This window comes from Typopeltis vanoorti, chromosome 7, assembly GCF_054136105.1.
Source record: "Typopeltis vanoorti isolate ZY-2024b chromosome 7, IOZ_Tvanoo_1.0, whole genome shotgun sequence".
Lineage (NCBI taxonomy): Eukaryota > Metazoa > Arthropoda > Arachnida > Uropygi > Thelyphonidae > Typopeltis > Typopeltis vanoorti.
The window spans coordinates 92197441-92222530 of NC_143555.1; the positions used below are offsets into that span (position 1 = coordinate 92197441).

Consider the following 25090-nt stretch of genomic DNA (forward strand, 5'->3'; position numbering starts at 1 on the left):
AGAATAAATTTCATTTTTAAAATCTTATGTAAAGCACTTACATTACTCACACATAAGTCTTCTAGCAGGCAGGCAGAGCCCACAATGTAGCTTCTTCAGTCTCACTTTGTTTACTATTAAATATGGACATGCTGTGTATTTGTATTCATATACTTTGATAATTTTTAGTGTGTTCACATGCTGTGGTAGAGTAAGCTATGACTGGAAGAAAGGAACAGAAGTAATGCACGAAAACTGACAGATGAAAATTATAAAGAATTGTGAAGATGGACAAAGATTAATGCCCATAAGATGTGATCTTTTTCTCTCACCAACAATGAAAATATTGTCTAAATAAAGGAAAACACATGAACGGATCTGCCTCTTAATAAGAAAGCATTCTAGTCCACTCTCAAAATGTGACAGATGACAATCAGGTTCTGTGAGATTTCATTATGAATGGCCCAACTGGAGACAATGGATTCTAATGCATCATAGTTCTTAAAAAAGCAAAGAGAAATAGATGATGCTTAACTGTTATTACCAAAAGATTCACAAAGAGAAGAAAGAAGCCACTTTTCATAAGAAAGGTTGAAATGCCAAATTAATTTCTTTTATTTTCTTATACTGTATACATTACTTTGCATTAATGATTACACACTGAATTCTAATTTGTGTGTGCATTCTAGTGTTCATGGAATGTTAATATAATACTTTATACATGCATGGTAAATGTCTAAAGATTAGCATGTGATGAGTTAAATCTGACTTATATAAAATTCATGTCATGTAGTTTGTGGAATTTAACTTATGTAGTATGTCAAGGTCTGCTTATACATATGCAGGGTAATTAAAATTAAAGTAAATCCTGTTTAAGGCATTGTGGAGAGCAACCCAGTGATCCAAATGCTGTGAAATTTTGTGTGAATGCAATATCTGAAGGGGATTCCAAAATCCACGACCAGCAGGTGGCACTGTATGATGCACCGAATGTAAGTGAAAAAGGAGAAAGTGACATAAGCATAAACAACACATTTTATTCACTTCCATTATGCATTAACAAGCTATACTGTTCAATGCATGGCCCTTCCTGGTATGCCACAAACTGCATCCTTTGCGCTGTGTTCAACGGCAGAATGCAACTGATCGGAACTGATGTGCACATATGCTGCGTTATCCTGGCTTTCAGTGCTGGCAAGTTATCAGGATAATCCCAATAAACCCTGTCTTTGAGAAATCCCTACAGCCAGAAATCATGGGGGGGGGGGAGGTCAGATCAAGTGAACAAGGTGACTATGCAGTGTAAAACACATAGCTGATCACTCTGGCTACCATGAAATGTTCTCAAAGAACCGCCTGTATGAATCAATTGATGTGTAGAGAGGCACCATCCTGCATGAAAATAACTGAATCCATGCACAGGCAGTGCTGTAGCAGAATAAAATTGTTTATCATATCACGATACCTCTGTAGCTGAGCAGGTCACAGGACTTAACTTATGAATGTCTTTACAGAAGAATGGTCCAATGATAAATAAAGCTGTAAACCTACACCAGACAGTAACTTTGGGCAAATGCGAAGGAATTTGTTGGATTGCATGTGGGTTTTGCATAGCCCATACCAGCAATTGTGAGTATTCACAACGTTCAGGTGAAAGTGAGCCTCATCTTCCCACAAAATCATCCATGGCCACGTAGCATCAAATTCCACTAGAGCAAGGAATGTTAAAGCGAATGTCAGTCAACTTTCAAAGTCCTGCAAGTGCAACTCCTGTGTCAGGGTTGTCTTGAATGGGTAGAAATGCAGAATCTTCCATAGAATTTTCCAGACAGTTATGTTAAGGTACATCCATGCTTGCTACAGCATTGCAGGAACCATCACTATTATTCATGACCTGTTCCACAATGGCAGTAGCAACTTCACATTTATTTGTTGTGAACTGGTTTATGACTTCTTCCAGGTCTAACTATTAATGATCCCATTTCTTCAAAACGACTAATCATTTGTTGCAGATCACATGGAGATAGTGGATCTCATCGACATTTGTTCAGGCGACAAAATTTGCAGAGTGCAACAACAGCATTGCAGTTGTTAGGTAGTACAGCTTCACAAGCAAAGCACATTGGGGCAAGGTTAGTGCAATCACTGTGAACAATATTAACTAGAATGAAGGGAAAAATCCTGTGTCCATCTTTTTAAACCCTCCTCGGACCTGTCAAGTGTTGCATGATATGCAAATTCCATGCATTTGGTGCTTATAATGTCCCTGGTGGTGAATTTTGGAACTTTTTTCCTCTCACTCAGATATTGCTTCTGTATACACACTGATCCAAGTTTTTGGATCAGTGGGTAGTGCTACACAAGGCTTTAAACAGGGTACTTTAATTTTGATCATCCTGTCTATACAATACATATATAGCAGCAGTGAAAAAAAAAATTACCACATAGAAAAATGCATAAATTTTACTTTCAATGGGAATAAAGATATTCAAAATATGATTTTCACAACTTTATCATAATTGTGAAATAATAAAAACAGCTGACTGCATAATACATCTAGTTGCCGTATATGTTGGGTGAGTGGATATAATCTTCATCTGCCAATCAATAGGGTATTGATTTGAATCTCAATGGAAGCATAGATGTCTGCAAATGTCTCTCAACTAGTGATAGACCACAATTCTGCTCGCTAAAGGCCTGAACTGTCTTGCAAAAATTCCAGGTATTGGTCTCTAGAGCAAGGTTTCTGAAGTATTTAATCCTTAACCTATTCAAATTACTAAGACATGGTAGTTTTACAATATTTTGCACTGGACAGACACAAACAAATTACAATTCATGATGAAGAATTTATGGAGACAACACGTTAAAATAATTACTTTACTTAACATTAGGAAATTAACATTTGATGTTTCAACCTCTGTATTAAGGTTATCATCATCAGGAAAAATCTTATACATATGTATAAGATACAAGCTACATGACATTGCACTATACAAAAGTAAGATGAATCTAAATGCTTGTTAATTATTTAACCTAGCCTGACCTCTTGTGGAAAAAATAAAATAAAATAAATTAAATTTTAAAAAAATATAAATGGAACTACATTAAACAAGTCCTCTTGTATTGAGATTTTCTTCTGTTTGGGAATATTTGGATAATGTTTCAGCATCTCACAAGCTTGTATGAATTTTCTTTCAAACCAGGTTTTGATGCAGTGTAGCGACTTGATGCCTTTCCAGTCAATTCTGTGGCATGTTTGGAGTGTATGGTATGATAGGCCTGTTTTACTATAGTGGAGGTATTTAATGTGTTGTGCTCATCTTTTCTGATTGGGATGATGCGTCCTGTTTCCCCATATAAGGCAGATTACAGTTATATTGAATTTTGTATCCTGGTTGGGCCAGGTATGGAAGAGCTAAGTAAATTTCTTAATTTTTATCAGGGGTTTGAAGGTAGTCTTAATGTTGTATTCAAGTAGTGTTCTATTTTTTCAGAAATGCCTTTAATGTAGGGTGTGGCTAAGGCATTCTTGTAATCTTTTTTGTTTTTAGTGGCATTTTTATGGAGGATCTTGTGAACTTTTTTTTTTTTTTTTTTTTTTTTTTTTTTATCGTAGCCATATTTTATAAATGTTTGGTTAATGATTTCGAATTCTTGGTTCAGAGCTTGTTCATTGGAGCAAATTGTTAGGGCTATGTTTGAGGGTGCTGACTTTGTGTTGGATGGTGGTATGAATTTTTATGTACATATTGGCCTGTGTGTGTGTGTGTGTGTGTGTGTGTAGGTTTGTGGTAGACTGTTAAGGAGAGACAGCCTGAAAGAAGACTTGTGACAAGTGTGTCTAGAAAAGGAAGAGAGTTGTTTTTGATTTCAATGGTGAATTGGATATGTTTGTTTGTTCAGGTGGGCTTAGGAATGTATTTAATGTTTCATGGCCATAGAGCCACATGATGAAAATATAAACATATCTGAGACAGACTGGGCTTTAGGCTGGCCAAATCTAGAGCTCATTGCTACATGAGAAGATGACCAAACCAGATGTAGGATTATACTTTGTCTTGTTGCACTGTTTTTTTTTTTTTTTTTTTTTTTTTCAGCTCTAAATGCTTGGACAAATAAAATGTAGTCTGTGTAGATACCATTTTTTTGTATGTTGCCATAGTACTTAATGTTTCATGTCTGTTGTATGTGCTGCTAATTCTAATTCGTTTTATCTTCAAATTCCACACAAACAAGTGATCATGTGCATACACCATTGGTTTTTTTTAATGGTGAGGTTTCGGAGGTCCAAGGAGATTTGAGATCTTGTTTAGCAAGGAGAAAGCAACTACTATTACATGCCCTATCTTGAAGGGTTTTTATAGTACCTTTTTCGTGACTAGGTCTTTGTGTTGGTATTCTATAGAATGAACAAAAGTTTATTTTGTTCAGTTTTCCAAGTGTCTAGAAAAGGCAAAAATCTTGTTTTCCAATGCAATGGTGAATGTAATGTGGGGCTGAATGTCTGAAACAAACCAAACATGGTTGTTTTTCAGCCAGTTTAGGACATAGTGCATAATTCCTCTTTTCAAACAATTCTATGAAGAGGTTAGTGGAGAGAGAGAGAGAGAGAAGCCCCTCCCCCAAATCAAATATCTTTCTGTTTGCAAAATTTGTCATGGAATTGGAAGAATGTATTAATATAGCATTCAAATAATTTCACAGTGTCAGGAGAGATACACTTGTGAGAGCACATCATGGATTAGCAGCATATTCTCCATTCCTTGTAACTTATGACAAACATACTCTGAAATTCACTGTACTACAACTTTAAACACTGACCTCCATGCAATTCTTCAATGGGATTATAATGACTGTCACCTTAAATAATTCCTAAACAACTGTCTTTTTTTTCTTGCACAAAAGATCTTAGTTATTGCTTTCTTACCTTTGATAATGCTTAGCTTATTAACAGTGAAGAACAGGCTCCTGTTTGTGTGTTTGAGGCATGCACATGCAGGAGCGTGTATACTTATTCCCCCCCCCCTCTCTCTCTCTCTCTCTCACACACACACACATATATATATATATACACTGAGTGATTTAAACTCTTAAATTCAATATATATATATCCCAGAATATCTCATTTGTAACTTAACCTCTTAAATGCCTATTTAACTCACTAAATCCATTAAGAGATTGAGTCTTCCCACTCTTGTAACCAAATAAAAATATTTAGTTTAAAAAAAAAAAAAAAAAAAGATATATATATATCAACTCAACTACTTTACTACACAATCGAGTGTATTTTGTTCAAATCCCAACAAGAAAAACACTTAAATGTACATAGCTTCCTTTCAATCACATAAACCAACAGATATTGTGCTATAATGGACAAAAAGTATTCCCTATATGACAGCAACATGTCACACAAATTCTTCTTACATCTTAAAATCACAGATGCAATGAAGAAAACATATCCTGGCTTCATCCAATGTACTTCAGTACCTTCAACTTTCTATATAAAAGTCTTAATATTCTTCTTAAAACCTTATCAACAGTTTTAACACTTCAGAAGAACTTCCTAAATGAAAGCTTCTGAAGAAATAATTACAACCATATCCATAGCTAAAAATCAATTATCACAATGAGAATCCTAAATAAAATAAACTTTACTGGGCCCATTCTATATGAAATGGAAATCAATAATAAAGTTCCCTTCAAGCTTCAATTGAAATAAATCCTATATGGATTAATGACTACTAAAAACTTTATATTCCTCTGTCTTCTATTTCTAACTTTTCTTTTTATTTCTGTCCTGTCTTCATACATTGAAGACACAAACTCCAGCTTTCTCCTTGACATGATTCTTTTCTACTTCATGGACAGCTCAATGCTTAGCAACGTTCAACAATGTTCTTTTCACTTCTGTGCATGCTTGGAAATGCAAGCGAGAAACTTCTGCTCAAGTCCAGCATCATGTGCTGCCATTACTGCTTTCCAGCGAAGGGCTTGAAACAATGAAGTTCCTTCTTCATAGTGCAGAAAATTTTATTCAATAACAATTTCACAATGAAAGACCAAATTTATAACAGTTTTTTATTTCTCAATTCTTTATGTACTGAGCTAAGTTCACTTAATTACTTTCATGCAATGTGAATTACAGAAGTCACTTTCGCTTTGCTTGTAACTGACAACATATCCTTTAAACGATGTTTGTCTACATATAAATATTTCAAGAAATATTCTGACAACTGATATTAATATTACTTAAATATGAAGTAAATTTAAATTTACTTCATATTTAAGCAAGACTTCAGTAGCCAAAGATAAAATACTTTAAAATGTCTTGCTTGTGACATACAAATTGAAACATACGTTTAACTAACTGCTTCACAAATACTATATTAAAGAAGTTTATACTTCTTAACTCTAATTCAATTTTATATAATTTAAACTTTTAGGATATCTGAATTTTAATACAGATATTCTATGACTGACACTCACTCATAGCCTTTCCTGGCATGAATATTTCACAATTACATCATATCCTCTGATTTAAAAAAAATTCGCATCCACTTTCAATCAAGATGTTACTTTTCATCTCCAGACCAAGCATTAAATCCATCTGAAAAGTAGCATTTTGAAATCGCACAGAATTGGTCTATGGTAAATAAGGAACCCATTTCTGCTGAAAATACATGTTTGAGTTTTTTCCATCCCATTTGAGTGAAATGATCAAAGTTAGAGGGTCTCATGTTAGAAAAGGGCAGAAGCTCCTTGCAATTCCAACAGTTAAGTTGGTCAACTGTTTTAGCAACATGGTCTTTGTCATTATTATGAAACATAATGAGCCAAGTATTCAAGTAATGCCCATGCGAGATGTAGTATCTGCTCTGGACTTAGGTAACAACTCATCTACTAACCATAGGTATGTAGAGTCACTGAGAGAGGACTTGAAAGTATTGTTAAAGGTAGCGAAAGAAAAGAGTGACAGAGTTAGAATGGCGAGTCTGTTGCTGCGGTATGAAAGAGGGGAGTTTAGAAGGAGGGCCATAATCGCAAATGACATTATGAGCAGGTTATGCAGACAGTGTGGTGTGGAATTCGTGGACGTGTGGAATGAGTTTGATGGGAGAAAGGACTTATACAAGATGGATGGCCTGCATTTGAATGGACTTGGTGTGCAAAGACTGGAAAAAGTGTTGCTGAATGAAGTGAAAATGGATGTGCAGAACCAGGGAAACTAGAACTACCAAGGATGGGGGGGGAGTGGATATGCAGACATCAGTAAAGACAGTTGAGTGTAAAAATGTATATCATGTACCTGAGCCAGCACTAAGAACAAAAAATGGGAATGGGACATTTAGAATAACGCATCAAGATAGGGGTGGGACAAAGGGATCACTGCATTTCATGTATACTAATGCCAGGAGTATTAGGAACAAGAAGGAAGAATTTTTGGCCTTGGTTGGCTCTTCCTGGCCACAGGTTATTGGCATTAGTAAAACATGTCTGACGGAAGATGATATAGTTAGTGGGATAGAATGTGTAGGTTATAGTGTGTTTAGGAGGGATAGAGAGAATAAAATGGGGGGGGGGGAGGGGAGAAGTGTTATTGATGATAGCTGATGAACTGCAGCCAAGGAGAATTGAAGTTGTATTGCAGGATAGTGAAAAGAGCTCATTTGAGGCTATTTGGTGTGAGATTGAGACTGGCAGAATAAAATATACAGTTGGGTGCTGCTATAGACCAGGTGATGGAATAGATGGTGGAGATAGTATGCATAAACAAATTGATGAAATGAGTGGAAGGAGGGTAATTATTATGGGGGATTTTAATTATGGTAACATTGATTGGAAGGAGGAGAGGACACATGTTAGAAAGGAAATGGATTTTATTCAATTATTAAGGGATAACTATCTGAGACAGCATGTAATTGAAAATACGGGTGTGAGAGTGCTTGACCTGGTAATAGCATCTCACAATTTGACTGTAATGAATATGACCATGTTGCCACCTATTGGTGAGAGTGATCATAAGGTCTTGACCTGGGAGGTGGCTAAAGGTGTGGAATTTTTGATTAAGACAGGGTATATGTGGAATTACCGTGCTGGCAAGTATGACAAGCTTAGGAGATTGCTTGGATCAGTGCCATGGCATGTACAACTGCAAGGGCTGGACGTCGATACAGCATGGGAAGTGGTCAAGGAGCATTTACAGGAGGTTATGGCCGATTGTATACCTAGGGTCTGAATAGTAAAACAAGTAGGGGTTAAATGGATGAATAACACCATTAAGCTTGAGCTGCAAAAAAAGAAACAACTGTGGAAGGAATTTAAAGAAAGGGGTGACCTGCAGGCACACGAACGGTATAAAGTGCAAGCCAGAAGGGTAACGAGTGTGGTAAAAACAGCAAAAGCCGATTATGAAAGGAAACTAGCTATGCAAGCAAAAGAGAATCCCAAACAGTTCTTTCAATATGCTGCAAGCAAGAAAAAAAACTGTACATGGCAAAATGATTTTAAGGAATGACGATGGTAAGGAGGTCACTGAATCAGTCGATATAGTGGAGTTACTGAGCGAGCACTTTGCAAAAGTATATCATCCAGGTGGTGACATTGAAAAAATGAAGGAACCATTAGTTTATACGGGAATTGTGATGAATGAAGTGGAGGTGAATAGTCTATTACAGAACCTTAATGTGAATACATCTGTGTGATTGGATGGTATACCGGCACGGGTCTTGCATGAAGCGGCTAAGGAATTATCAGTGCCCTTGACCATGCTGTTTAATCTGAGTCTCGGGTCTGGTTTAGTCCCGAAGGCATGGAAAGAGGGGAAAATAGTTTCACTGCATAAAGGAGGATCCAAGACCATGGTTGCAAATTACCGACCGATCAGCATATCAGGAGTTGTCAAGGTCTTGGAGAAAGTAGTCTAGAGAAAAATACAGGAATGGATTGATGAAAATGAGATACTGTACAGGGGAGAGCATGGCTTTGTAAAGGGTAGATCATGCCTGAGTAACTTGCTCAAGTTTTATAACAAGGTGACGGCTGAACTGGATAAGGGAAATGGGTTTACAGTGATACTGCTGGACCTGGCAAAGGCGTTTGACAAGATACCACATGGAATTCTAATCCGTAAACTACAACATATGGGAATGGATATAGGGTTGGTGAGATGGATAGGTGAGTGGTTGATGGAGAGATATCAAAGAGTGGTTTATTCAGGAGTGGAGTCCAAAAGACGGCCTGTGACTAGTGGGGTGCCACAGGGTTCTGTTCTTGGACCACTGCTGTTTAATCTGTTCATTAACGATATAGGGAAGGATCTAAGTGGAACAGTTCATTTGTTCGCTGATGATGCAAAGTTGGGGAGGGCGATAGTGAATGCAGAAGATGTCAAAGTCTTGCAGGATGACTTAGATAGATTGGAGTTCTGGGCTAAGGAGAATGGATGTCAATTTAATGTGACAAAACGTAAGGTTATGCATTTTGGGGTGAAAAGATTAGCAGCAGTATACCACATGGGTGGAACTGTACTCCAAGAGATTGATGAAGCCAGGGACTTGGGAGTGTTGGTGGATAGGGAGATGAAGTTTAGGGGGCACATTGCAAAAGTGGCTAAATCAGCTCATCAACTCACTTGGTTGTTGAAAAATACCTTAACGAGCAGAGACAAGTAAGTTATTGTACCTCTGTACCAAGCCTTGATAAGACCTCATCTTGACTACTGTGCCCAGATTTGGTCACCTCGGTTCCTTCTTGATGGGGAGGAGGTGGAGAGGATCCAGAGGTGAGTGACTAAGATGATAGCAGGTCTATGGAATGAACCATATGAGAACAGGTTGAAGATTTGTGGGTTGCAGAAACTGGTTGATAGGTGGAAAAGGGGAGATATGATTGAGACATTGAAATTGCTAAAAGGATTCTATAAGATTAATTCAGAGGATATTTTTGAGACCAGGACTGGTGGTGGGAGAACTAGGGGATACCTATGGAAGCTGGGCAAGAGTGTGGTTAGCAGTGGTGTTAGAGCTGGGTTCTTTACTTTTAGAGTGGTAAATGAGTGGAATAACCTGCCAGAGTCTGTTGTGGGTGCTATGACAGTGAGCGAGTTCAAGGCAAGGTATGATAGATACTGTGAGAATGTCATATAGTTGTGTGGACATTATGTTTAGGGCCTCCCTCGATGAGTCTAAGGACTCCCTGGAGTAGCCCGAAAATAATAATAATAGGTATTGTAAATTGATGCAACCTATATGACAGTGAATGATTTGACTACCAACACTGATACCATATACTGAAGTACGGAGGCAAAAGGCTTCCGTTTGACATAAGATATTAACATGGAAGATATTATGGATCTATCCATATTTCATAGTTAAATATAGAGTGAAACATATGTTTCAAAATTTATCAGAGAGCTTATGAGAATACAACTTTTGGCTTTAGAGTTGCCTTGGTTTGTACTACTTAATACATGGAGCCTGTACATTTCCTTCTATTAGTGCTTAGATTAGGTTTCATTGGTCTGACAGCTATTTCAAATTGCTGATTCTCATCAGAAATCCTTTTAAGAAGAAAAGAAACTTAAGTTTCTATATTTGGTGCTATAAAATATGGATAGATCCATAATATTCTCCATGTTAATATCTTATGCCAAATGACAGCTTTTTGGCTCTATACTTTAGTATGCTAGTGTTGATATTCAAGAATGCTCGCAGATGGTCCATTTTAATATCAACATTGATGATTGCAGTGGGGTTATCATAATTTTCACCTCAATTTTTGGGTAACATCACCTTAAATAGAGAAAAGTTTGCTAAATTTAACTACAGACAATCAAAACAACTGTTAAGTATTCTACCAATATCATACAAATATGCTTAACAGAAAAATGAACAAGATGAGAATGCTATTTACCTGTATAGAAGTTAAAATGGCAGATACATCATATGTAGGACTCCATCGGTTTTGGAGAATGTCTAAACAGATGCTCCCATCTGCATATACTGAAAACGGAATCAGTAGAATGTAATTAACAATCTTTAGTATACAGCTGAAAGATATTAGGCATCCTCAAAAATTAATGTCAAGAACTATAATAATATTTCTGTAATAAAATGAATTTTGATTATTCCATTTTAGGTACTGTTTATAAATAAGAATATAACACCTCAGGAGTGCACTACTGCAAATTTTTGTAATGTCTGATTTAGGTTTTTTATTAAAGGTAATGTGAGATCATTAAAGTCATCATTATCCAAATGATTAAGCTAATAGTCAAGAGTTTTGCATTACAAGAGCTTTCTTGAATGAATAGAGTATTTCCCAATATTGGAAGTTTTTTTGTTTTTTTTTGTAAAGGTTTGAGAAAGGGATGAATGCACTGGATTAACAACAGTACTTTGCAAAAAACAAGTAATAAGGTTGAGTGACACCCTTGGAGTGGTTTCCAATTTGAGCAAATTTTAAAAATATTTTTAGGTGTTTTTTTTGCAGGCAAAGATAATGGTAATTAAGTGCTTTAACTGTTTATACAAGTAGTTTGTCTTTCTGAAACTGACTGATTTTGATAGAGACCAACACAGGACATTGCACAATTTGATCAGCCATTTCAGAGACCGAATTTTAATGAAATTGCCCACATCATGAAATGAACTTCTCCACTACATGCTTGATTCCTAAGTTTTTGTGCAAAGCATGAATGCAGTATAAATGGCATCATGTATTTTACAATGCCTTGATCTGGTGAATGAGAAGAATTTGAGTAATTATCCCAATTAATTTCATTTACAGAATTATGTTCTTAAATGACTACAATCTTAAAGTGACAAAAAAAAATTATATAGTTTGCCTCTCATCTGTAAAAGTGAGATCCTTATTCCTTGCATGAGTAGTCCTAAATTATCATGAATCTCAAGTTATAGCTGACAGCTTTTAAACCTACCAACAAAATCTGACAACGATTGTTCTCTCTTAAAGACAAACTTGCACCCCCCCCCACACACACACACCATTGTTACTAGGTTGTTTATATAGTCCAATGCTATTTTGACTTATTTGATACGAGCCACAGAATTCTTTGAAACAATTCCAAATTACATTCCTAACTTCTTTGGTTCTCCAACTCTGAAAGGAATATTCTTGAAAGTTAATATCTAGTATATTTACGTTTTAATCTCTACTGGTTTTGCATGTATTATAGTACATTTCTGCAGGGGAGAAATAAATTAAAAAATAAATAAAATAAAACGATATTATCCTGAATGGGTTTTAGAACAGGCAAGCTAACAATATCAGTAATATCTGAAATAGATGCACATGTGATTCATATTATATTATGATAACTAACAATGTGATGCATAGAATATCTAACATTTCTGATGATTCTATAAATACCTGACAAAGAAACAAATCAACAACATAGGGCACCATTAGGTGGCGTATTGTGTGTGCAGAGTGGTTATTAGCACTCCTCAAGGATAAGAACTTTTTCATATTTAGTTGATATTAGATTAACTTATTCATTGTAGTCTTTATTTTAAACAGGCATGTGATTGAGTTATTTAGCTTGTAAGTAAACCTTACTTACAAGCTTACTTGGCCATACTTACAATATGGGTACAAATTACCCATATTGTAAGTATGGCCAAGGAGTGATAGAATAATGGCAGCAAACACCATGTTATTGAGCAATTTGAATTTTCAGAATTTTGTGTAAAATGTATTCATTGCAATAACCTAGGATATATGGAAGGAAATTAAAACGAGAGAGAGAGTTTGCACGTGCATGTATTAAATGTTTCAAAAGTGAGTGCCTATTAGGTGATGAGAACACAGCAAATGTTAGTAGAATGGAGAGTATCGATGGTAGGATGAAAAATGTTGGAATTAATGCCAAACAAGTGGCCAAGGAAATAGAGAATGAAATGAATATAAATAAAGAAATAGCATGAAGGAACATTATCCTTAACAGGGCAAAGTATGAAATTGAAAAATTCCAGAAGTGGCAAGAGATTAACATGAAGAGAAAGAAGCAGATGGTCCAAAGTAATAATAAAGACTAAGCAAACAAACAAGCAAGAAAAACAAGTTAAGGAGAAAATTATGATCAAGTGAGTACTTAATGAAAGTGTGACAAAATCATGTTTCTCTGGTGCAAAACTTCACACTATTAGTCACACCATCTAGATGCAAAAAAGGTAAGGTGAAGGAACTAATTATCTTTGTTGCCAAAAATGATTTCAGAGGCAAGAAGTATGAGGATGGTCTGAAAAGTTCTCTGCTTCAACCATAGATGGCAACACTATTGGCAATATTTTTTTTTCCTCTAAGTTAGTACATCTGTCATAAGCATCCATATGAAATTGCAAGTCATTCTATCAAGTATTTTCTTTATGCAGCTGTCTGAAGCAAAAGTGTTGTCTGTATCCCTTGAAATGGATAAAATTGAGTTTCGTGCGGTTATAAAATTCTTTGTAAAGGAAGGTAGAAAACTGTCTGTGCTATGAAAATCTCCACAATCTTTAGAACAGCAACCTTTACCACTCTATGAGGGTGGTCTGAAAAGTTCTTGGCCTAAACCATAGATGGCAACAGTATCAGCATGATTTTTTTTTTTTCTAAGTTGGTACATCATGGAAAGAATACTGTGAGGAACTGTACAGCAGAGTGGATAAAGAAAATGTGGAGTCCTCCCACCAAGAAAATTTTGATTTGGAACCTCCTCCACTTAGGCATGAAGTTGAAAGAGCAGTTAAGCAGCTCAACAGCAATAAGGCCCCAGGTGCAGATGAAATCCCAGCAGAGTTAAGGCCACAGGGGATAGAGGGATAAGAGTGTTTCATAGATTGATTACAAGGATATGGGAGACAGGATCATGGCATAGAGACTGGAAGACGTCAGTTTTCATACCACTACACAAGGAAGGTGATATGAAGACATGCAATTATAGAACTATTAGTTTGATATCTCATGCAAGCAAAATTTTATTAAAGATCATGCTAAATAGGATTGAGGCCAAAGTTGAGGCAGAGATGCCCGAGGAACAAGCAGGTTTTAGAAAAGGTAGGGGGCACCAGAGTTCACATCCTTTGCCTTAGACAGATCATAGAAAAATAAAAATAATTCAGACTCTCTCTGGTAATGTGTTTCTTAGACTACTCTAAAGCTTTTGACTGTGTTGAGCATGTGAAACTGTGGGAAGTAATGAAAAGAATGGGTTTTCCTCAACACACTATCAGGTTGATAGCCAACTTGTATAAGGAGCAAGAAGCCACAGTAAGAACAGGTGTTGGATTGACTGACTGGCTTCAAGTTGGAAAAGGAGTTAGACAAGGATGTTTACTTTCTCCTCACTTGTTTAGTATATATGCAGAGGACATCATGCGTGAAGCATTGGATGAGCTCAGGACAGGAATTAGATTGATCAGTAATCTGAGGTATGCTGATGATACAGTACTCCTTTGTAATGACATGGAAGAACTAGGACTAATTCTTGACAAAGTTAACAAGATCAGTAATAACAGAGGACTTCAACTCAATTCTAGCAAGACAAAGATCATGGTTCTCAAAGGAAAAACAAACAGAGAAGCTCTTGAGAAACAAGTCTATCTTAATGGAGAAAGAATTGAGGAGGTCAGCAAGTTTGAGTACTTGGGATCCATTATTAATGTGAAGAATTGCTGTTCAGAAGATGTCAGAAAAAGGTTAGGAATGGCTAAACAACAGTCAGAGACCTGTCTAAAATCTGGAAAGATGGATCTATCTCCATGGGAACAAAGTTGAAGATTTTAGATGCAGTTGTTTTTCCAACAGCAACTTATGGATGTGAGAATTGGAACCTAAAGAAGTCAGATAAGAAACGGATATCTGCTTTTGAGATGTGGTGTTACAGAAAGCTGTTGAGGATATCATATACTGCGAGGTGTACAAATGAATGGGTGTTAGAAAAGATTAGTAGAACTTTAAGGCTCCTTAAGGATATTGACAGAAGAAAGTTAAAATATTTTGGACACATAGAAAGGATGGAAGGAGGACTTCTCAGAACAGTAATAGAAGGTAAAGTTCCTGGAAAAAGAGGCAGGGGTAGACCATCAATGAGACAGATGGATGGTGTGTGTGGAGTGACTGATCTTCAGAGAGTTGAGGCTGCCAGAAAAGCAAACAACAGGACTACATGGCGAGGCCTGGTGTGGAACATCACTGAGCATCGGAGTGACCATACGGCATCTGTAGATGCCCAGTGAACATAGAGAGAGGTACATCTGTCATAGGTATCCATGTGAAATTGCAAGTCATTCTATCAAGTAGTTTGTTTTATAGAGCTGTCCGAAGTAAAAGTGCTGTCGGTATCCCTTGAAATAGATAAAATTGAGTACCGTGCAGTTAAAAAAATTCTTTGTAAAAGAAGGTTTAATGCCAAAAGAAATTCATTCAAAGTTCATAAAAGTTTATGAGCACGCTTCTCCTTCGTTTTCGACAATTAAGAAATGGGCTGCCGAGTTTAAACATGGCTGTACCAGCCTTGAAGATGATCCACATGAAGGATGTCCAAAAGCATAACAACACCAGAAATCATTGATCAAGTGCACGCTAATGGTATCGGATCTCTTCCCAAAACTAAAATTTTTCCTTGCTAGTCGGTGTTTTTTCTTCGAATCAAGAGGTGATTGCAGCTGTAGAGCGGTATTTTGCAGATCTTATTGAACCCACTACAGGGATGGGATAATGGCGTTGAAGCATCACTAGAATAAATTTATTAGTCTTAAGGGAGATTATGTTGAAAAGTAAAAAATAATTTTGAAATTATAATTCGTTTTTCATTGTTAGGCCAAGAACTTTTCAGACCACTGTCGTATTCTATGAGAATACGACCACTGTCGTATTCTCATAGAATATAAAGGAGATGTTAGAAGAGGCAAAATTGAAGAGCAAGAAGTTGAAGTCTCTTGCCATGCTATGATAGAGGCAAACTGAAGAGGAAGACATTGGTAGCTTATGAGTCAATATATAGGTTGTGAAGAAGGAATGATGTAGGATTTGTGGATCTGCATTTAACAGAAAGGATTTGTATAATGCTGATGGACTGCTGTTGGATTCTGAATATATAGAGATTTAAGTAATTATTATTTGCTTCAGAATCCAACATGATCTTCCATCACAAAGGCTAGACTTGTAAATATTATTTAATATAAACAACTTATTTTACAATTTAATATTCATATAACTACCTTTAATTTCATCTAATATTTAATTAATTAATTAAAAGATATATGTATTAATAATGAAAAGACTGTATTAAATATTAAGCTATTTTATTTATTACTATATTAATATTATAAGAACTTGTATTTCATAATTTAACTGCGCATTAATTGATATGTAAATATTCTCTATTTATTCCTAGTTGTAGAAGTTTAACATTATGCAATAGCTCAATTTATTATGTTTTGTTTTCATGGAGACGTATGTAAGTGAGCGAGCTCGAGTTTGAAACAGTGCGTGAGGAGAATGTTGAAAGCTTATTGAAAAGAGTTTTAGTTAACGAAATCACGAGAACAATTTAGGCGGGAAGAATGGATATAAAAAGGAAGAACGCTGAAAATATAGAGGAGAGAGTGAAAAGAGAGAGATTGGTATTCGGTTGGAATCAGAGCATTCAGTGTTCGGGGAATCAGAGTGCGATATTAGAGAGTCGGCAAGTCATTCAAGCAGCTAATTTAAGTCTACTAGTTGAGAAGCAGTTAGCTAATAAGTTGTAGAATAACAATTATAGCTACGGAAAACAGCTGAGTGACTACTAAATAGACTAGCGATACTTGAGTTGAGATTTAATTTCAGGGCCGACCTTTCAAGGACACACAGAATCTTGATATAAAGCATGGAGTTACTAGAGAATAGTAGAGGCTGTGAAGTTGAAGTTTAAGGATAGCTATGTTTAAAATTATAGTGCCTAAAGAATTAATTGAATGCAGGAAGAATGAACAACTGTGCATATAAAACCTCAAGTTAAGAATATTGTGTGTTGCCTTAATTCATGAGTGATCAGTAGTACTTCATGCAAGAACGTTTGTTTATGTGTATAGTGACCGATGATTAATTCAGTTATTGCTTAGAAGATTTATTTAATGAGTGCCGTATACTGTTTAAGTGTTTACAGTTATAAAAAGTGTTTACGTATAAGTAGACAAAGAAAAAAGATTATTGGTAAGATTATTCCAACCTTTAATATTTCTATAGAGAGAAGTGTATGAGTTTCATCCTAGAATTTCCTTATACTAACAGTAACTACTGCAGAGAATTAGCTGAAGTGTAAAATTAAAAGTGTTTGTTTGTGAAGAGGTGTTACTGCAATTTTTATTGTATTTGGAACTTAAGGAACTGTGAGAAGACTGTATTATTGAACTTATCAGAGAAGATAAAATGTTTATGATATCTTAATTACTGATTTGAAGTTAAATGTAAAATTTGCGATTTTAAAATTAAATGTTTGTTTTTGTTAATCAAAAGTTGTATTTTGCCTGAATCTCTTTTACTGAACCATTCATAAAATATTCGAAACAAAGCGGGTAAATTAAGTAAGTTAAATATACTCGGCCAGTATATATAATAACAACATATAAGGGAAAGGTGGTTAAGAGTTGGTTTATCTTCAATTCTTGAACTAATTCAGACATAAAGTGGCACAGTCTTTAAATATAAATTTTCTTTATATTTGAATTAGAAATCAACTTGCAACCTATCAACTAGTTAAGAACATCGTAATAACCATATATCGGATCCAAAGTATAGATTGAGAAGAAGTAGGATCCAACACTGCATCTAAATATTTTTGATGTTAGATGTCTTCTAGAGAGCTTGGTCCACTGAGCATGCTCAACCATAAATTCAGGAAAACTTAAGCAATTAGGGTGGAAGCATGTGAGTTTGTGAGAAGGTAGTATTGAGGTGAGTGAGTGCAAGAATGACCAAGTGCAGAATCTAGTCTCTCAAGTAAAAACATTGAATAGGGTAGTTAATTCAGGAAGTAAAGGTGGGTGGGAACCTATAGGGATGCTGCAGTTTCTATATACTAATGCCAGAAGTATTAGGAACAAAAGGGAGTTTTGGGCATTGGTTAGTGTAACCTTGCCAAAAGTTATAGGCAATAGTGAGACTTGGCTAACAGCAGACGTAGTTACAGGGATAGAATGTGAACGGCTTAGTATTTTCAGGAAAGATAGAGAAGACAGGATTGGGGGAAGGGTACTGATGATGACAGCAGATGAATTGTAGCCAAAAAGAGTAGGACATATGCGGGATGATGGTTGCTCATTGAAAGCAGTCTGATGCGAGATCAAGGGCAGCAAGACAAAATATACAGTTTGTTGTTGCTATGGACAAGAAGTTCCACAGAAGATCTGGAAGACATGCATTACCAAATTAGTACAAGTAAGTACAGGTCAAGTGATTATTATGGGGGGACTTCAACTATGAAGATATAGACCAGAAAGAAGAAAGATCACATGGCAGGAAGGAAATGGAATTTATACACCTGCTAAGAGATAATTACTTAAGGCAGCATGTGATGCAGAGGACTAGGGTGGTGAGAATATCAGACCTGGGGCAACAGGATCAGAAGAGCTATCCATAACCAAGGTGGCCACACTGCCTTTAACTGTCAAAAGTAATGTTGCAGTCTTGACTCAAGATTATAAAACATGAGGAATATTCTGTCAAGAAGGAGGGGGGAGGGTATATGTGGAACTACATGGCAAGTGATTATGACAAGCTTAGGAAGAAGCTTAGATTTGTGTCAAGGTATAAAACTTTGCAGGTTAAGTATGTTAGTATTAGTTTCCCATTTTCTTTATGTCAGCTGCCTGCTCTAGTGACTTGAAAAATTCCTCTGCTTCAATAGAAATATTCTGGTTTTGTGACCACATGTTTATTAGAAAACTGTTTTTAAAAAACTAAACAAGTACTAAAAATAACCCGACAAGTTTCGTTAGTCGTAAGACTAACATCTTCAGGAGTAAAGAAAACTAACAGTTTAAAGCATAAACTGTGCTTTCTGTCAAAAAAAAGTCATATCTGCAGCTGAGGACTGGTTTGTGCAAGTGAAAGACTTTTTCTCAGAGGATTACAAATGATGCAGCAGCACTGAAATAAATGTACAACACTTCATGGGGAATATGTAGAATAATGTATAAGTTACATGGTTCCACCTCAATTCCTTCATTCACAACTTTTCCCACACACCCTCGTAACTCAGATGCTTTCACCTGTTTACCTTTTTTCTTATTTTTTTCGTGTTTGGCTAGGTAAATGGTCACCATGCTGTTAATGATCCTCAGGTCAAATACTTCCTCTTATGCCTTAGCTCAATGGTTTGTCATGAACAAATAACTTGGCTTCAGAGAAACCTAAATCGATATTCTGTTAAAGAAGTTAATTCCTGCCCGGTCTACTGTCTTTCAATTGCAAGTGTTCTTCTGACCAGTTTACTTGTTTTGTAAGATGGGAAAAAAAATAATAATTTGTTTTTTAACCTATAAATACCTTTATAAAAGTTTTCTGCATCTTAAATTGCAAACCATAACTTTTCAAAAGGCAATGTTTATATCAACAGCTACAGAAGCTCTTTCCACTTAATACAACAGGATAATTAACTTGTTGCACAGTAAATATCTCCTATCACCTTTGCTAGTGAAAATACAAGCTTATTAAACTGATCAAAGAAAATGAATATTAAATGTTCTACTTGGTAGTTAAAAACTAAATATATAGATTTGCCACATTTTTAACCATCAACGACAATTGATATATCAAACATTTAATGCTTCATATTATTTCAATGGTATCCAGTTATTTCAATTTGAATAGACACTTCAAATCCATGTTTTGAATGTAGTGGATAATGGTTAAATAATCACTGTGTTAGTTCATTCAAAAAGATCAACTTCATTGTTACACTTCTTGCACTTTTAGGCACATCTCTAATTAAAAAGATGCAATCAAATAATTGAATACAGAATCTAATTATAAAAACTCACCATTTGGATGAAACATCTTAGAAACAAACCTCACTGTTGGCGGTTTATTTGGATATTCTTCTGTAAATTCTAAGGTCAATTTAAATGTGCCATCTTCAAATGGTGTATCATGAGGTCTAAAAAACGATGTATAATGCTATACATTATTTATATTTTTATATATTTTTTCATAAAATAACAACAGTATTTCAAAGTTTCAATGATTATTAGAAACATGTATTCACAAGAATAATTTTATTATTGCAGATATTTCAACCTGAAACTAATAGCTGGCATGGGAATTAAATTACAAGAAAGCTGTGAAGAGGAAACAACAAAGCTGGAAATTTCAGAAAGCTAATTTTGGGAGTATAGTGAGAAAATTGGAAACTTAAGGATGTCTTGCAGAATAGGATGTCTGATTTATCCTAAGAAGTTTAAAAACAAAACCAAATCTAACTGGATGAATAATCTCTTAAACAAATCTGTCATAGGAACAGAGTAAGAATACTGATCTGGAAAATCAGTTTAGAAGTATGCTAAATACAAAAACAGTTCTAACTAAATCATTAAAGATTTTGAAACTAAATCTGAGCTAAAGTTGATTGACTAGGAATGTTAAGATCAGTTTCAGTTTATACATAAACAAAAAAAAAAAAAGTTCAATAAAATGGAAATTAGTGTAACAGGCAAGATTTTGAAAGACCCTACTGAGATAATTACTTTGTAATTATTATTATCTTTGTAATAAAGATCCAACCTTATTTCATTGAAACCTTTATCAAAAACACTAATAAAAGATGACTATATGGATGCCTGGGCAGCTCTCATGCCGTAAATAGTACAAGCTAAGGCAACTTTGAAGCCGAGGATTGTATTCTCATAAGTTCTATGGTCAAATTTTCAAAACTCTCAAAAGAGTCTACATATATTCAGCTTTGAAATAAAATTGGAACTTCAACATTCTCTATTACTAAAATAAAGAGCTGAAAGGCTTCATTTCAACGATGCAAAATTATATAAATCAAGTGGATATTAAATCCAGCATTATTTCCAATGCCGAATGCAGAAACTATGAAAGTTTTGTAAGAAATTTGACCAGAGAGCTTACAGGAATACACTTGCTGGCATTTACGAGTTGCACTAGCATCCAAATATTTGCCTTCTATTGGTCCATTCTGATAAGTTTTCACTTACCTGACAGTTGTTTCAAACTGGTTGGTTCTCCTCAGAGACCAGGCAGAAACCTTAGAGTAAAAATTTGTTCGAAAGTTCACTGGCCTGACAGCTGTTTCGAACACCAGTTCGAAACAGCTGTCAGGCCAATGAAAACTTATCAAAATGGACCAATAGGAGGCAAATATATGGACGCTTGGGCAAGCATCCATATATTTGTACTCACAATAGCTCTACCCAACTTTGCATCATCAGCAAACAAGTGAACACTTCCTCTCAGATCCTTTCTTATATTGTTAATGAATATGCCTGGGAAAGGAGTTCGATTCCCCGTCGCTGATGCGAGGAGCTTAGGATCTTTCCCAGATATAGCCAAGTTACCTGTCATGAGCATAAACTTCAGGGTTTTTCTCCTCAGTTTATCTGGAGGGGGGGGGGGGGTTCATCCCACAAGCAGGCCTTGAGAACTCAACACTTCTACAGACATAGGCTACACCAGAGGAGGCATAGGACTAACCACCTTATCCTCGTATAACAGTTGCGGTTAAATGAATAGAAAACCCTCGACACTGCAAGGTAAAAGAGGGGAAAAGGAAGAACTATCTCTCACTGAATAGTTCACACTAGTGTTATGGTTTGTGTTTTGATCAGTTAAGAATGTGTTAGGGATATTAGTTGTTTTATTATGACTGAAATTTTGAATGACAGTAATGATAATGTAATTTATAAGAATTCAAGGAAAGCAGTGTGATAAGACATAAATTAAAGATACCAAGAAATTATATTCTTGGTTTAATTCTTTATCCAAGTGTAACTAAGCAAACAAAGTTTGTGCGCGAAGCAATTTCACGACCGGGCTACTTGTAAATAGAAGCTAATGACTTCACATTACTTGCCTTAGTATCCCATAATGCAAAGCACATATCCTTAAAGACATGTATAATGCTATACATTATGGGAAGGGCCACCATGCCAGGTTTTCATGATAACAAGGATATGTTGGAAAGGATACAGAAGATCCAAAGGTGGTCAGTGGTCTTTCGAATGTGGAGTACAAGGACAGAGTGAGAGAATGTAAACTGCAAAACCTCGTGAATAGGAGGAATGGGGGGGGGGGATATGATTGAGACATATAAGCTAGTCAGGGATTATCAGGTTGACATGGAAGAGATTTTTCAAAGAATGGGAGGGAGGGGGGTAGAATAGGCCATCCCTGGAAACTGTATAAGGAAGGTGCAAACAGAGGAGTGAGGAGCAGGTTCTTTTCATGGAGAGTGGCTGGTGAGTGGAATACATTGCTTGAGTGTTGTGAATGTAGACACGTTGAATCAGTTTAAGATACGGTTGGATAAGCTTTGTGTGTGATAGTGTGCATCTCCCAGGATGAGTTTCTAACTCTATGGAGGTCAGATGTTAATAAATAAACAAATTAAAACTTAGCTTGAAAAAGAATGAATGATATGAATATATATATTATTATTTATTATGTGACACCTCCAGGGAGTCCAAAGGGTCATCGAGGGAGGGAGGGCACCTGCTCTACAACGCTCCACCAACTAGATTTAACCGCAACTACACCAACGCCATCTACCGCCACCGCTAGTAATTCACACAGACAATGACAAACATCCATGCCCACAGCGGGATTCAAACTTGCAGCCTTTTGGCTGGAGAGTGGATTACGCTAACCACTCAGCCAACCAGGCCGGCATTGATTTGTTGATAATAAGAAGAAATAATAATGCAGTCCTAACAAAAACAAATAATAAATGTAGTAAAATTCAGAACCATAGGAAAATTGATAAAACAAGAATAGATAAAATGAAAAATAAGAGACATGTAAAATCAACTACCAGATGAGTGGATCAAAAGAATAAAAAGGAATGAACACATATCCAGAATGAATGAATGACATATTTGTAACAACAGCAAGAGATGGATCTAAGTTTTCCATCTTTTGCTGTAAGAATTCTATAGGAAAAACTAAAGAAAAGTTGGAAACAGGTCTTCTAATCTCTGTATGAAAATAGAAAAGAAAAGTTCTGCAACAGAAATCCAATATTTCCACTGAATAGTTTTTTTTAAAATTATTTCTTAAACAGATTCATCTTAAACTTCCTATTTAGACAGAATCAGATATATATGGTATATTCAGCAGATGAGCTCAGCTGGTATACAACAATTTCTTTAAAAATTATTAAAACTAGCATGGAATCTTATACATACTAATCTTGCACTGTCATTGTTGCTGAGACTTATTTATCTTTTAATGTAAAGCATTACTTCATCCATCTTCCCATTAGCATACGAGAGCAGTTCCATAAGTTTCCAGCCTGGCGAACTCTTAGAGGTGATAGAAAGAAAACTGTCATTTTTCAACATTATCTCCCTTTACTTCACACTTTTCACATCTTTGAATTAATATTTCTATGCTCTTGAAAAACTAGTCTGTACTTTTGTCTGCAAAATGGCCTAAAACTGCATCTTTCACCTCACTGTCACTTGCAAATTTTCTTCCTCATAGGTCTTTCTTCAGTTTTGAGAAGAGGTAATGGTTACTGGGTGCTAGATCTGGGCAGTAGGTGGGTAGGTGTTCAATCTCCTGGAAGCTAGTCTTTCACTGCAGCCTAGCAACAATAGCCGTATGGGGCTGAAGCATTGTCATGAAGCAAGCGAACACCATGACTCAGCATTCCTCATCTCTTCTCCTTTATGGAGTCATGCATTTTGTGCAGGAGTAAAGCAAAATATTCTGCATTCACAGTGGTATTCCTTTCCTTGAAGTCAATCAAGGGAATTCCTGGCCCATCCCAAAAGATTGTTGCCATGATCTTCTTGGTGGACTGAGCAACCTTGGCTTTTCTTGGCAGTGCTTCATCTGGTTTGCGCACTCCATGGATTCCCTTTTGGAAATAGGATCATAATAAAGGACTATAATTTCATCCCCAGTAACAAGGGATTCCAGCACTTCTGATTCCCTTGACAAAGCTCTAAAAACTTGTTGGAACAGGTCACATGATGCTTCTAAATTGAAGAGAGAAGTCAAGGCACCCACCATGCACTGACCATCATGTGAAGCTTCTTGTGAATGATGCAAAAGATGGTTGTTATAGAAAGCCCTAACCTTGCTGAGATTTCTTTGAGCTTCAGCCATCTGTCACTGAAAGCAGTTTCTCCTCAACAAGAGACATTTTGCTCAGTCATCACTTACACAGGCCAACTATCACAAGGATCAACTTCAATGCTCTCTCTCTCTCTTCCAAGGCAAAACTGTTTAGCCCATTCCTTCATGGTGGAATATGAAGGAGAAGCTTCCCCATAAACACCATCCAATTGCCATTTGATAGCACTTGGAGAAAGCTCTTCTTTGGTAAAGAACTTTATCACAGCGCTATACTCAATTTTTAACATTACAGCCACTTCAAATGCCACGTGTTGGTCAAATGAGTGCCTCCAACTAAATGAAGCAGGTAGTGAGTTGAAACTTGTACACTGAGCTCCCCGTAGATGGTGCTATCTGTCAACCACAGCATTTTTAAAATTGGCACGAATTTTGTATGTCAGGCCGGAAACTTTTGGAACCTACCCCATAGTGGGACAATGGCTGGTCGTGGGCAAGTAGTTTTTGCTTCATATAAACCTAATTAATTTCATGACAGGGCAGTTAATTTACATAATCAGCTATGTCTGCCAGAATATGTATTGCCAGCTAGTTTTTCTATTTTGTACAATGAAAATTTCTGGTAGAAAGAAAGCTCTGTCTCCATATGAGACCAATTCATCTTCTGTTAAAGTTCTTAGGGATTCCTATGTCCAGAAAATTTAAGCCTAGGTGTTTCAAAATAACAGAGGATCATCGACATTGAATGAACAATGGAGGTTCACAGTTTAAGTATTAGTTTAAAATAAACTAATTGTTTATTTGA

General features: G+C 36.0%; 1 protein-coding gene across 1 annotated transcript in view; it reads right to left on the reverse strand.

Annotated features, from left to right (window-relative positions):
- LOC150104863 (ubiquitin-conjugating enzyme E2 A-like) overlaps nt 1-25090 on the reverse strand; it is a 78321-nt gene that overhangs the window by 10040 nt on the left and 43191 nt on the right. The window contains exons 3-4 of the mRNA XM_090396022.1: nt 20010-20125; nt 10894-10982 (exon numbers count right to left, since the gene is read on the reverse strand). Coding sequence (XP_090252148.1) covers nt 10894-10982; nt 20010-20125 — 205 coding nt within the window. The remainder of the gene's footprint in view (nt 1-10893; nt 10983-20009; nt 20126-25090) is intronic.